The sequence below is a fragment of the Eublepharis macularius genome, chromosome 2 (assembly GCF_028583425.1).
Source record: "Eublepharis macularius isolate TG4126 chromosome 2, MPM_Emac_v1.0, whole genome shotgun sequence".
Taxonomy (NCBI): domain Eukaryota; kingdom Metazoa; phylum Chordata; class Lepidosauria; order Squamata; family Eublepharidae; genus Eublepharis; species Eublepharis macularius.
Window position 1 is genome coordinate 53,369,353 of NC_072791.1, and position 15,225 is coordinate 53,384,577.

General features: G+C 41.4%; 1 protein-coding gene across 1 annotated transcript in view; it reads right to left on the minus strand.

Moving 5' to 3' along the window:
• The window catches only part of SCFD1 (sec1 family domain containing 1), a 76,015-nt gene extending 61,244 nt beyond the window's left edge, over window positions 1–14,771 (minus strand). Inside the window, exons 1-7 of the mRNA XM_054972061.1 lie at window positions 14,544–14,771; window positions 10,600–10,670; window positions 7,610–7,698; window positions 6,282–6,372; window positions 4,869–4,991; window positions 4,118–4,205; window positions 2,438–2,527 (exon numbers count right to left, since the gene is read on the minus strand). Of these exons, the coding sequence (XP_054828036.1) occupies window positions 2,438–2,527; window positions 4,118–4,205; window positions 4,869–4,991; window positions 6,282–6,372; window positions 7,610–7,698; window positions 10,600–10,670; window positions 14,544–14,574 (583 nt within the window). The 5' untranslated portion in view covers window positions 14,575–14,771. The remainder of the gene's footprint in view (window positions 1–2,437; window positions 2,528–4,117; window positions 4,206–4,868; window positions 4,992–6,281; window positions 6,373–7,609; window positions 7,699–10,599; window positions 10,671–14,543) is intronic.
• Between the last annotated feature and the right edge of the window lie 454 nt (window positions 14,772–15,225).

Consider the following 15,225-nt stretch of genomic DNA (forward strand, 5'->3'; position numbering starts at 1 on the left):
GACAAACTTCTGTGATTCTAGCTCTATAAAAATACTTTACTACATAATAGGGTAAAAAGGGTACATTTGGTAGGAAAAACAACAAACAGTTTCTGACTACATCTTGATAGTCTCAGCTAGGTACTAGACAGAGAAAAGCTTAGACTGCATGGTCTAGTGAAGTAGTAGAAGTGTAGTGGCAGCAGACGACTGAACAAAGAGCAATCAAACCTTAGTATATGTTGCTAGCTAATTGCCTCCCAATAAACTGGCTCATCCAATAGACAATCCTGGATTCTCTCATTAAAACTAAAGACACCCACTTTCTCTGGCAGGAACTTCTCTCGAAGCCTAAGTGGTCCTAGGCTAACTAGCTATCTGACTAAACAAACAGAACAATTTAACTCTTTCATGACTGAGCATAGGACACTTGCAAAAATTCCAACAATGGTCCCTTAGATCACTCATACAAGAGCAGGTGATGATTTGGGGTAATTTTCCTCTTTCACTGTAGCACCCCCCCATGACATTCTCTTTTTTTAAAAAAAAATATTTTTATTAATTTTCCATTTTTTAAATATAACATCCAATGACACTGGATGTTGTATTTAAAAAGATCTCCTGATCTTTGAGATTTCTGGCAATTCTCTACTCCAATTACAGCTCCTCCATACATAAAAATGCATTTCCAAGGGTTCATCAGTTCCTAGGAGTGGCTTGAGTGGGATTGGCAAAGATCCACAACTCCCTTCCCATTATGGTTTCTTGGATACAAGTATCAATGTCTTTGGTAATCTCCTGGATTCAAGTGTATATACCTTGTATTTAGGCACATGAGATAAACTAGAGGTTCAACTGTTTCAGCAACTAAGATATTCCCAGACTTTGGTGACAAGGACTTCAGCCAGCCATGGTGAGGACTTTTGATGGGGACAGCTCAGAATTTCATGGTTGCAATAGCAACCATAGGGCTATCTTAACTGTCATCTGATGTTACACTGATTATATCCGCAACGTGGCTATTGGTTCAGGAAGGGAAGAAAGGGACCTGGTGGTGGAGGGATCCTTTATCATAGACAGATCAACTACTTGCATATGCTTATGGGAAGTGGTTCACCCATGGAGACTGATGGATCCAACTAGTTTTCTGATGGCTCTGGGGGAGTTTCTAACTGATATGGCTGGCAGGCTGAAGCTCAGTTGACTTCTGGAACGAAGAAAAGAACTGAGAGGCTGAAACAATTGCTTCTAAGGGCTCTTTCCCACAGGCAAGACTCCATATATCTACATTGTTTTTCAAGCAACTTGGGGCTATAAAATGGCAGTGACTATGGAAGAAGACTTACATAACCTATGTAAGCAGCTGCCGGGGAGGTATGTATGAGGGATGGAGCTGATCTGAGATTTGGTACTCTCTTCTCAGTAAGCTCACCTGGCTTCTTCACTTCTGGCATTCTACTGAGCTGGAAAAAATTATTTGGGGTAGTGGTAGTTCTGAAGTAAGACAAAAGATTTTTATTCCTCCCTGTGAACAATTATTGTTTTATCCAAATAGTTAAACCTTACTCTCTTGTAATTTTAGTGTTGCTTTTTATCTGCCGCTGCTTTAAATTTATTTTGTAAATTATTTTAATGGTTTCAGCTTAGCTTTTTATATTCTTATTATACAATATTTTTTAAAAAGGCATACATAATATTTTCCAGGCTCTGTAACATAGAGTTGTATGCGTCCTTTTCTTTTCCACTGAGCGCGTTCTCTCCTCTCTCAAATATAGCATATCATTATGTTTGCACCAACGCTAAATATGGTTAGCTCTAAACCAGAGTTTGAAAGCAGGATTTTGGTTTGCAAACTCTGGGAAAAGGTAACAATGGGTAGGATTAACTTCAGTGTTACTATAGCACGACATGGTTAATATTGAAAAGGGAAGGCAGAGGTGAATTCATCCAGAAAGGGAGGGAATTTATGAAGAATCACTGGCCAAGCTACTCATCAAATGGTTATTTCCAGCACTCCAAAACACTGATGCTGGAAACAGTGGGACCTATGTGAACAAAAACCAGCATGGCATAACAGCTTGCAGTGTGGAGTACATACTGAGTGAAATCATCCTCCTTCTTCTGCTGGACTTTTGCTGGACCAAGATATTCAGCTGGTGTAATAGTGGTGCCAGTCAAGTTCCCCATCCTAACTGCAGTGTGGTGTAGTATGAAGCTTGTTTTCTTCACAGGTCCTACAACTCCCGCAACAGCATTTAGGAAGCTGCTGAGAGAAGGGGACTTGCAGGAAACTATATCAGTAAATACAAATGTTCTTATGTTTTACGGGATCAGAGCCATGCCTGCAATGGGCCTTTGCAATGAAGAAGAATCCTGTATAGCCCTACTTCCTCCCACAGACTGTACACAAGATCTAACTACTCAGCTTTAACACAAACAATAAAAACCTCATACTTACCAAGTGTAACAAAAAAACAGAAAAGGCTGTCAACAATTGTATCCATAATGGTCTCCATTTCAGTGTCTGTTATATCTGGTCTATTAATGGCTAGAATTTAAAGAAAAGTCATTTAAATTTCCATCATTAATTAATCTTCAACATAGCCAACATAGCCATAGCCAGATCTGTGGATACTTAAATTTGGAGCCATGAACAGACAAGACAGATCTCTCTACAAACCTGAAAAACACCTCAGATTTTCAGAAAAATATGAAGTATAGGGGGATTTAAAAAAAGAAACCAAAATAATAGCAGCAGGTATAATTGTAAGAAACAGGTGCCCTCACTAGCTGTTGCGAGGCAACCACACAGTATTGCTTGCAGGTTCCAGCCTTGGTTTCTGTAAAAGGCAGGAGTAAGGGGCAGGGCCCATTTTAGGGCTATTTATGGTCTTGGAGGGAGGACTCATCAGGGCCAGACCCAGCAGCAACTACTGGGAGACTTGATAGCATATAGTCTGCATAACTCACCCAGGCCTGGCTGCTTGCTACCATTCAAGACTGGTGGTGGTGGAGAGTGCCCTCAAGTCATAGCTGACTTATGGTGACCCCTGGCAGGCTTTTCATGGCAAGAGACTAATAGAGGTGGTTTGCCATTGCCTGCCTCTGAAACCCTGGTCTGTTGGAGGTCTCCCATTCAATTACTAACCAAGGCCTACCTTGCTTAGCTTCTGAGATCTGTAGCCTCTCCTAAAAGCCATTAAAATTTCAGATTAGGATCTGGTGACCAGATTCGAGTCACTACTCTGCCATGGAAGCTCACTGGGTAACCTTGGGTTCATTATACATTCTCAGTCTAACCTACCTCATAGTGTTCTTGTGAGGGTAAAATGGAGGAGAATGATGTAAGCTGCTTTGGGTCCCCATCGCGGAGAAAGATGGGGTATAAATGAAATAATAAATATAGTTAAAATGGGGCGGCTAATAAAAGGTAGATATGTTGGTGGGTGGGAAGGAAAGAAGGAAACAGGGACAGGTGAGGATATAGGGGTTGCTACGAGGAGGGAAAGAGGAAATAGTGTAGGGAAGGAGATACAAGAGAAAATGAGGTGCACCTGCAAGTCCTCGCAGGTTCCCAACTACACAAGTGCCAAGCCCAGAGGGCACCACCTCACTGAGCCACAGTTTTCCTTAAAGCTACCTAATGAAACGGAAAGAAAACAGAAGCTGCCTAGAAGGAGGGAAGGAGGGAAAGCTGAAGTCAGAGGGAAGATAAAGGAAAAGCAGGAAAAGGGGAGAGGCTATGGGGGCTTTCAGGGAAGGGAAAGAGGTGAGGTAAAAATGAAATGCCACTGCAACTTCTTGTGAGTCCCCTTCTTATAGAATACAATCTACATCTACATCTAAGCAAAGATCTACTATATGTGAATAGTGGCCTATACTAAAACACAAAATAGTAAGTTGAAAAGCTCCATCCAAGATTTTATAAGGAATCAAGATGGCATTTTGCATTTCAATTATGAGCACAAGCAACCAATCAAGATATGCAGTTGAAATTTTGGACAAATTCCTTAACAGTTATGTAGTAAGAATTCCAAATCAACAAAAAATGTGCATGCACACAGAATTACAATGGACACTATTACATTGATTTCAATGTCAGACATTTATATTAATGTTTTTAAAATTATCCACTTACCACGATATGAAACAAGCTCCTTATTTTGATTGCAGAGTACAAACATATCATCTTCCAAAGTAATGAAATTAAGATATTGGTCAAAAACCTATAAGTCAAAACAAATCAATCGACAGGAATAAAATGCAATTAATGCTTTGTTGAGATTCAGCACTTATTTGTGCTTTAATATTTACTTGATTGAATATATACAGTAGAAAATGCCAATAATTATGAAATAGTACAATGATCTCAACTAACCCTTTCTTTGACGGTAAGAATATTTTAATGTATGAAATCATTCAGAACAAAATAAGATATCAAATATACAATTGTGCAAATAAATGCAGAAGGGTAAAAGTTTTCCTCGCCTTCATTTTACAGTGAATAAAATCACTGAAGTTATTTTGTATAATCTCTTTACCTTAAATAAAATACATACATGCATAAAAAGGGAACTCAATTTAAAAAGCAAAATTTTGAGAGAGATTAAATTAATTCAGAATTGTTGCAATTACTTGTTCAAATCATGGGTATAGACATTCGTAAGAAATGATGGAGGCAACAGAACACAAATGTAATATGCTATTAGAGACTGGTTCCTAGAGTTTTGGCAAATTTTTCTATTCTCCAGAGACAGATGTGACATTCTCTCTGAATGATATTATAGCTTAAATAATAACAATAACAATAACAATAATATGCTCTATAATGATGTCATATGGAAACAGCACAGAATCCTATATTAACGTAGCTGGCATAAACACTGTACCTTAGCCACCTGTGTTACCGCGCTGGCACCGAGAGCAGCATTTGCAATATCTTCCAGTTTACTTCTTGAAATAGCAGAAATAAAATTTAAATAATAAGACTCATAAAGTTGGTTCCTAAGATCCTGAAAGAAAAAAGGGATAATATTAGTCGTGCTATATTTTATCTAACAATAATATTTCAACAATGATAGCCTTTACTACCTAGTGATGTATTTGAAGTTTAATACAGATTTTATATATGAAAAATTACCAAAACAAGACTTTGTAATATATTGTTGAATGTATGTAACGTGGGTTGTATGTAACAGATAACCACTTGCTCCAAAGCAGGTTTTTCTCTGTAATACTGAACTTGAAAAAGAGAAAATGGTACTGCCTGCCCCCCAAAGGCACAATACTGCCCTTTTAAAACTGTGAAATATGCAGAGATATTGTTAGTGCCCTGACTGATGCATGGCTTAAGAAGTTTGAGAAGCAGACACTAAAGAGATCCATTTGGTTAGAGCTTTCATGGGGCTCTGATGCTTGATAAATGCCTTTCAACCTACAATCTTCCTTAGTGCCCAAACAATTTCTCATGAATGGACACCTGTGAGTTTAGATGTGAAAAGGTTTCATTCGTGTATTTTGGCAGTGTATGATTCTGCAAACACCATCTTCTGACACAGCACACATGACCAGCTAAAAGAAAGCTACCTAATGAAACATGTAACGCGAACAGTTGTCAGAAATCATTGCAGGAGACATGCTATATAAAAACTAATCCAAAACAGATTTTTTTTTTACAGTTGTTAGAAATCAAAGTACTGAGCTTTCTCTGGCAGCTCATTTCACCAAAGGAAAAAATGTAAGTTGTTGTAACGGTTTCTGGAGGGGGGGGGGGAGGTTCCACACATGTAAAGAAGTGTATAAGCATACTTGGACACAGATTTGCTGCTGTGTCAGTTTAGCTTTTACAGATAATGCTAAGGTAGCCACAGTGCTTGGAACCTGATCTGTCTGTCAAATTCAGATAATATCTCAGCCAGAACACAGACTGAGAAACTGCAGGCACAGATGCAAATAACCACAATAAACTACACATTTGCACTATTAGCAGCAAGATCAAGGAATTTTGCCTTGCAGCCAATGACATTTAATGCCCCCCTCCCCCGCCCCAAGCAGTGTGGAATGTGCTTTCCAAGCAGTAGGCGGACATATTGCTAAAGCTGCACTGCAACTGGAAAGCAGATATATTACTGCCACTGAACACACATTACAACCAGGAAAGCAGCAACTCTAACACACACACAGTGCCATCTAGCCCAAGCACTCTCTGTATCTGGCAGTAAACCAAGCTCACTTCTTCTGTGAACTTTGTGTTACAATACACAATGTGAACTCTTTAGGTTCTTGGTCCAGATGTATACTACCTGGCACAGCCTGTCAACATTTTCCTCTGTTGGCATTACAAAATATATTGCTGGGACATCTGGAATAGGATCTCGATCAGAGTGCAGAAGACTGAGGAAATAAAATAACAAACCCAATTTATAAACATGGTCTTAACAACAACAAAAAACTACCAGAAAGAACACACACTTCGGATGCTACAGTATGCATATGTACCTGGAAGTAAACCCTGACCTGGATGGCCCAGGCTAGCCAGATCTTGTCATATCCTGGAAGCTAAGTAGGGTCAGCCCTGGTTAGTACGTGGATGGGAGATCATCAAGGAAATCCAGGGTAGCCATGGAGAGGCAGGCAATGACAAAGTCACCTCTGTTTGTCGTTCACCTTGAAACCCCCAGGGGTTGCCATAAGTTGGCCTAGCTTGATGGCACTTTCCACCACCAAGCTCCACTAAACAAAAACAAGTTGACTTCCAAGTAAATAGGCATAAGATCAGGTTGCACAACCATTTATACATAATCTGAAAAGGTAATGTTCATTCTCTGTCAACTGCAGTTTGATTGGAAGCCAGTGTACTTTGCTTTCCCTCCCATTTAATTAGAGGTCAAGCAAGATGTTGGTACCAATGAAACGGCCTTATATTGAACAAGATAACTGATCCAAGTAAGCTTAAACTGTTGTCTTGGGGGGGCAGGGGGAGAAAAGCCTTTCCCAACACCTGCTACCTAAGATCCTTTTACCTGGAGATTTTTTTTATTCGTTTAAAATTTTTGTTCACTTAAAATATTTCTAAATGCTCCTTTCTCCAGACTTCTAGGATTCAGAGCCTGCTGGGGAACCTGGGAGTTTCTGCATGCCGTGTAGATACTCTGCTACTAAAGTCATGGTCCTTCTCCAAGGATAATGAAGGAATACACCTATACAGGATTAGTATGAAGCAAGAAAAAATGGTACCTGGCACTACATTTTTAATTACTTGAAAAAATATATGAATATTGCTAAAACATTTAAAACACACGTTGTAGATTTTCTTATGTTCAGTAACTTGCAAAATTACAAACTATTTTTATAGTTTTCTCTTAAACTTGTAATTAATACAAAGAATGTAAACTCATGCTACTTTATACATAGACCGGTGAACATGCCTGTTCTTCAGCCTGCTCTTTACAAGAGAAAGGATGAAGTCCTCCGCACAATCAATATCCTTTGGATTCTCCATCATACTAATCAATCAAACGTAGAACTCATGACTTGTGGGACTATATCACAATAATCATTAACTCACAGAAGTTGTTTCAAATAAGATATGAAGTAACCAGACTGTAACACCTAAGCATAAAATACTCACAGATGCAAAGTAATGCCCATATCTCTTAGTTCTTTCACAGAAAGCAACGGAGATATTATATCTTGGCCAAATCTGTCATAAATGAGAACCTGTAGCATAAAATAGCATAACAAATATACATTAGCTTCCAGTCCTAGGAAGTTTCATACAGCCATGAGGAGAACCACATATGCAGCCAGAGCTGTCACTGAATTTTATACTACAGTAACTGGGAAGGGCTGGATAGCAAAGCTCTTTTTCCAAGTACTATTGCTATGCTATTGCTATCATAATTCACATAACTGGACTTTAACAGAAGCTGTGCACCAACTCTGTGCCCTTGGACGCTACTGTTATTAAGCACATTAAAAGACCCTGACAACACAAGGGAACACAAGCAATGTGAAGGGAACACAAGTAAATTCTCATGTATCAAAATACTTTTTAAATTAAAAAACGAAGATGGCAGATATTTTACAAATATTATGAAGACAGGTAAGCAAAAAAGGCTAATCTATCATACAAAATTGTGAGGTGAGGGGAGAAGCAGAGAAAGAAAAATATGTTATGGTTATTAAACGTTGTTCTACAACTTTAAAAGTACAATCCTAAGCAGAGTCTCATTCTTCTAAGTTCACTGAAGACAAACGGCTTAGAACTGTAACTTTGCTTAGGATTGTACTGTAAGAACAGTTTATTACAAAGTAATGTTTCCCAGGGTTAAACTAAAGAAGACACTCAGTGGTGAGAAATGCCTTCAAGTTGTAGCCAACTCATCGCAGCCCCACAGGGTTTTCAAGGCAAGAGATGTTCAGAGATGGCTTGCCATTGCCTGCCTCTGCACGGCGACAATGGAGTTTCTTGGTGGTCTGCCATCTAAGTACTAACTAGGGCCAACCCTGCTTAACTTCCAAGAACTGGGCTAGCCTGGGGCATCCAAGTCAAGGCAAATTACATTTATATATGAACAATTTATGTACTGTTGGTTGGATCCTACAGACTACTCAGATCTTCACTCAGTGATATCAGAGGACCCTCATGAACAAAATTCCATGTGGAGGTGGGTAGGCTGCAGTAAAGATGGGAAGCTGGGCAAAATACACCCTACTTTTCTCTGGTAAAGAACTTTCACCAATTCCTCTGCCATTGGAATTCCCTGGACTTCCTTGAAAGTCTCCCGTCCAAGTGCTAACCAAGGCCTACCCTCCTTAGCTTCTGAGACCTGATGAGATCAGGCTAGCCTGGGCCAGCCAGATCAGGAAAACAGATAACATCTAGAGCTCCATACCTGGATATTCACAGCATTTTTAAAAATAATTTGCACCCATGATTCTCTTCCCTCCCTCCCCTGAATAGTTTTGCCTATCAAAACTATCCTCACAGTCATGTTACTGGAATGTTGGAAGGAAAAAAGATGTGCTAAAGACCAATGCTCACCTTTTTCTGGGGCTAGCAACAGTGTGAGGAGGGAAGTTTGGGAAGGAGGGACTGTACAAGGGGAGTTAATCCCTTAGCCTTTTGTGGTTCTGACATGAACAACAGTTGTGGGTGAGTGCTATTTAGCTTTACAAAATGTTGGGAAGATCCAATCATGAATCTTCCAGCATGATGTCTGTTTTGACCCTTACTGTTAAAAGAATGCAGCTTTTCTTTATTAAACTTCCACTACAGTTTCAAGCAGCAGGCAATACTTGGTTAAAAAAACCAGCAACCTCCAGACCCACTGGAGGGATTGGGTTGCAGCCCATGGCAAGAGGGGAGTGTGGCATGATGGCCACCATCTTCTCTTGGGGCCAGGTGGTTCCCAGAAGCCTCCTGCTGGGCAGTGCATGCTGTCCAATTCAAATTCCATTCAGCCAATCAGGGCTGGCTGGCTGGCGTCGCGGGGGGTGACAACAGACCCGAGAGACACAGTTTCCTCTCAGGTTTGCTGTCAGGATACTTAAGAGGGAGCAGGCCAGGCCCTCTTGTCAGTTGACTCTTGCTGGCATTCCATCCAGCCCTCCTTTGAAATACCAGCTGACAGGACATAGGACACTTTCTCGCTGTTAAGGATGTTGGGTGGATGGCTGCACGCTGGGGGGTCTTACTTGGGACTTTGTAAATGCTTTTTCTTCATCATAATTTGGGTAGGGTGGTTTTGTCATTGGGCACGGATCCTTTTGGGGGAGAAAAGGTCCTGTAAGCTGTTTCCCCATTTTAGGGGTCCCCTTGGGAGTGAGGCATGGCAGGTGCATGCTCACCTCAGGGGTTGCCAGGGCACCCTCACTCCCAGGTGGTAGGGGATCCACACAGAGATGTATGCCCATGAGGTATCCCACCAACTGCCACCCCGTGTTTTCTCCACCATAGATGGGTTGAAGGGTGTGGGGAATCATCAGTTGGCAGGCAGGGCAGCTAATGCTTGGATCCATGCCCTATCTATGCCAATATTGCATAAGATGTGTACCAATAAAGTTGTGGCCTCTTCTAACTCCCAAGAAGTTGTCTGGTGTGTTCTGTTGCCTTGCCCTCACCCATCAGTGCTGGCCCTGTAATCATCTAAACAGACAATTTTTCTAGTTACCCTGGTATAGTTACATCCCCAAATGGATGCATTTAGTACCACTGATGTCTACTTTAAATCATTCTATAAGCTTTAATCATCCGCAACTGCTTCAATATAATATAAATTAGCTCTATAAAATCTGCTGTAGCATAGTGGTTAAGTGGTTGAACTACAAATCAGCACTCTGCTGGTTTGAATCCCACAACTGCCATGAAATCAGCAGGGGGCCTTGGATAAGCCACTCCTCTCAGCCCTAGTTCCCCAGCTGTATTGTGGGGATAATAATAATACTGTCTTTATTTCCCACTTTGAGTCAGATATTAGTCTGTTCATAAGAGCAGTATATAAGCACAGTTATTACTATTATTAGTCATAAAAATATTACTTTGACAATCACAACAAGCAAGTTCATTTGAAACTACAAATTACCAAGGATATAAGGTAGATATATTATTTGACTTACTTTCCATACAGGTTCACCTGTGCTATTTTTAACAGGCGGTACATTAAAATTCAACATACGCTTCAGAGCCACTGAAAAAGAGAGAACAGATTTCTGTCATTCAAGTTTTCCCTTTTCTCCTTCTGAGCGATCAATATCTTAACTTCGAATATGTGTAACTTTTGAAAAGTATCCTAATACATGTTTTTTTTTCCTTTTGTCATACTCTATCTTTCATGCATCATGTTCAAAGACCTGCTAACTCTTCTCTAACCCCTTATTTAATTTGTGCTGCTTACAGCCTGAACCTCTTCGTCATGCTCACCGTTCAGCTATTGGGATCCTATTTCTGCCTCTGTTTCTTCTTCCCTACCCAGAACCTGAAAGTGCCAAGAATATGACCAAGCTTCATCCCTTCCTTCCAGTCCTTTCAGCAGTAGCCAGGGAGCCACCTCTGCCAGCTACCAACATATTCTAGTCAGCCCAGGCAGATCATTCATATTAACTAGGTAAATCCACATTATGGCAATTCAGATTGTTATAAAGATAAGACAGAGACACAGTAAGTGATTGTGACTTGGTGCAGTCAGGGAACCCCCAAGAAAGGAGATGACTGTCAATAAATTTTAAATGGTGCTCAGAATGAAAATATCATCAAATCACTCAGAAGCAGCAACCACAAAGCTTTCACATTTGAAAGTTGCCTAGAAAACTTAATGTAGGCACAATTGAGTTCAGATAAAACTTGTACCACAGCATAACAAGAGAAACAAAAAAATCCAAGAGGTTGCAAGCACAGTCAATAAACAGAGACAAGAAAGCTATAAAATTAGGACTGCCACTCAGTTAAAGAATGCCTTCCATATATATTTTACTTGATAAATGTATCAGGTAGACCACAATAGAAAGCTAAGAGACTATTTTCTTTGTAAATGTCTCTGAGGTGATCACTGGCTTGCAAATCAATTAGTTCCACTGAAAAAAGTTACTTGAATCTTCTGGTGCTACTTCAAATGGATTCTGAAACATTCTTATTTCCTTTCTGTGACAATCAGTGAATCTATTCTGGAATTCCACCTGCAATAGGTTCAGTGCTTTGACATGTCTTTCAACATTGAATTGTAAATTCCCGTTCTCAATTTTTAGTTCCTTACTGCATGAGAAGTTTTAAGAGTTACTTTTACTAACTTGCTTCACAAAAATGTTCAGATTTGCTTCAAAAGCTTTCCATTCAGAACACATGTCATACACAAGCTTTCCTTTTCTCTGCAACCTGAGATTCAATATATTCAGATTCTCTGTAGTATCAGTTAAGAAAGCCAAATCAAAAATCCATCCAGGATCAGAAAGTACTTCTCGACTTTTTCCTTTCTCCTTGAGAAAGGCATCAACTTCATGGCGAATCTGCATCTCCATATTCCGCATCTATCTCTGCATCTACCTACCCTTTTTTAGAGGGCTTCCAAAGTATTAGCATGTGCAGGTAGAGAGAAAGAGCAAATGAAAGGGTAGCCTCTCACCTGGAGCAGAGGCTATGCCGTTAAATTGGCTTCAAATTATATGCAGGCCACATACGTATCACGGCCTGCCAGCCAAGCCTCAATCATGAGAAGCAAAATGGCAGCTGCGGGGAGGGGAACTTGGCTAGAGGAAGATATGGGAATCCCATAAGCTTCCATGCTAAGAAAGTACTCCCTACCTCTCAACCCAAGGAGCTACTCACCAGCTCCTGCAATCACAGATACAAGAAAAGACTCCTAACTGGAGTGGGTGAGGGAGGAGAGGTAGATGCAAGCAAGGCAAAAGGCCAGAGCAACCAGCTCTTGTTGAGGAAGGAAGAATGCTTTTTCCGGCAGCAACAACCTCACCACTAACCTTGGAAGCCACTTGGAGAAACCTTGATGAGTGGAGCCTCTAGAAATGTTCAGTATGCAAAACACTTCATATCCTTTTTTTTTTTTTTGGAAAATCCCCAGCCCTTTGACTGACCTTTCCCTACCTTTTTTGCAGAAGACATCTCCTGTACCCATTCACATAGATGCTTTATCTCCCTTACACACACACACAGCCTTCAACATGGGAATGCATGGAGAGAGGGAGTAAAAAAGTTGAGTGGTATGGGTACCTGAGCTTTGCCAGCTAGCAAAGCACCCAGAATGACTAAAATGCTAGTATGGAGGATAAGACCAGGAGGGGGTTGACAGAAAGAACCATGGAGACCAGAAGAATCAACGTTGCTATTGTGTTTTTTTGCAAGAAAGAGAAAGGAAGAATAGCAGTAGATGGTGCCTCTTGAGACAGGAAGAATAGTGTGGGTCTGAGGGGAAAATGCCTTGAGGGTGATAGCAGCAAACAGATTGGAGGGCTGCACAGAAAGAGCTCGGGGGCTGCATGAGGCCTGTGGGCTGCAGGTTGAGAAACCCTGGATTAGAAAATTGCATGAAAACTAACAGTGTAATTCTTAGAACACTTTCCTGTGAGTAAGCCCCCAGTGACTAGACTTGAATAGCATTCTGAGTAAATCTGCTTAGGATGGCATTGTAAATCTATCGATGCTGATCCGTTACAACTGGTTACTGTTCAGAGAAGCCTTTGGGTACCACATGATGAGGACAAACAAGACGGGCAGGGATAATGCTTTCATACCATGCTAGAGCTCCCTCTCCTGTGTAGTATCTATCTAGCAATGATTAAAAACAACCTACTGAACTAGTTCAGCTATCTTTGAACGTAACGTGAGACAAACAGTGATATAAGTTCATGGTTACAAACACATTTGCTACATGTTAGGAGCTCACAAGTTAAAACTAACCAAAAAGGAACTGAGGTTCTTGATTATGATAGCTTTAAGTTGGCATTGTTTTGCTCACAAAAAGGACACCAGTATTTCTCCATGTTAGTTTGACTGAATGAAGATTTTGTATGGCTCTGTAGCATATGTTGCAGATAGCTTTATCAAAGAATCCCACTTGTTCTGCTAAACTATTCTTTTCTGCACAGACACCTTTGGGAATGAACCTTCTGGTCCTTTTGTTTTTTTTCATACTGTACCACAGTGTGGATAAAATGGGCAAATCTGTTCGCCCCACCTTGGCTGCTTCAGCTGGGAGAGCAGGGTTAGAAGTTTAGAATCATTAACATTTTCATCAGAAAGTATCCAAAATGTTTAACATCAGTGAAAGGTATTAAAGTTCCTAAATAACTATAAAAGCAAGCAAGCAAGCAAGCAAAATAGACTAGTGAGTTGCATAGTCTTCTCATTTATGAATCCTCCTTATTTCTGGCCAAGCATTTATTCACAAATCTTCAAATGGCATGTTATAATTTCTCAACACAAGCAGGCCTTCAGATTTAACAATTAACACACTGTTGGTCTCTAAGGCGCTACTGGACCCGAATCTTGCTCTTTTATTACAGACCAACAGGGCTACCCGCCTGAAACACAGTATGACACTTAGCGTTCATTTCTCTCTTGCACTAAAACCCTCCAGGTCAGTCACTTGTGACATTTTGACCATCTTATCTTCCCAGTGTTTTGTTTTTTGTACTAATTTATTTATCAGTTCTACTAAGTGATTATAACAGGATTCCAAATCACTGGTATAAGAACGAGTTTATGAGGAGGAATCCAAGTAGGAGGCGTCAGTGGAGAAAGTCCAGCAGCGACTGCAGCACCTTAGTCACTGTGGGGGCGACGTATTCAAAAAGAGAGCTTAAAGCTCCCCAGTAAAACAGATCAGCGAGACAGAGAAGAAAACCCTCCTCTCTGAGACGCGAAGCCCCAGATATCGGTTGGGACCAGGGGAGAGGGAAGTCTCTGCAACCCACCCCCGTGCGGGTCAGTAATACAATCTTTGCTCCGCGTGGCATAATCCACCCCCCCCCACCCCCAGCCCAGCGCGTCTTGTGGACCACGGTCGAAACTCGCGACAGGCTGCGGGCGAGCGAGGAAGCCAGCCACTCACCCGTCTGTTTCTCCCGGATACTGGCCGCCATCTTTCCCTTCGCGCTGCCCGACTCCGCCCCTTCACCTCTGCGCTGACACCCGCCGGCAGACGTGGCGGCTCGGGCCGGTTTCTGTCTCCGCCGGGATGCGGCGCAACGGGCGGAGCTTCTTCGAGAGACTCCGCTTCCTCCTGTGGAGACTGCTGCTTTGTGGAGAAGGAAAAACAAGAGCTAGAGAAGCGCTGTCGCTCCCCCGTTAGGATGAGCCGGACGTTTGTCTTGCCTTCGTTTGTCCTGCCCCGCCTGAATCCAAACCTTTTGTGGGCGGGGGGGGGGGGGAGGGATATGACCAGCAATTCGTTTTGTCGGACAAGAACACTTTGTAGAGTCCCGCCCTCGTTCTGGTGACCCCTTGAGAGAGGGACGAAGTGGGAACCACCAGCCTGGCGCCACGTTCCTATTTTTATTCATTCCAGTCTGTTTGGGACGGCTACCGCCTTCTCCCCTCCGCTGTTTGGTTGCTAACGAAGACGAACGAACTTTTAAAACTGAATTTTGATTTAAACCGGCCTCACTTTGTACCAACTCCCTCTACCCCCCCCCCCCCCGCTTTTTGTTGTGAACATCAAAAGTATCAGTCGGCACATCGATGCATCTGATAAAAGCGAGCTGTGACTGATAAAAATGTATGTGGAAATAAAG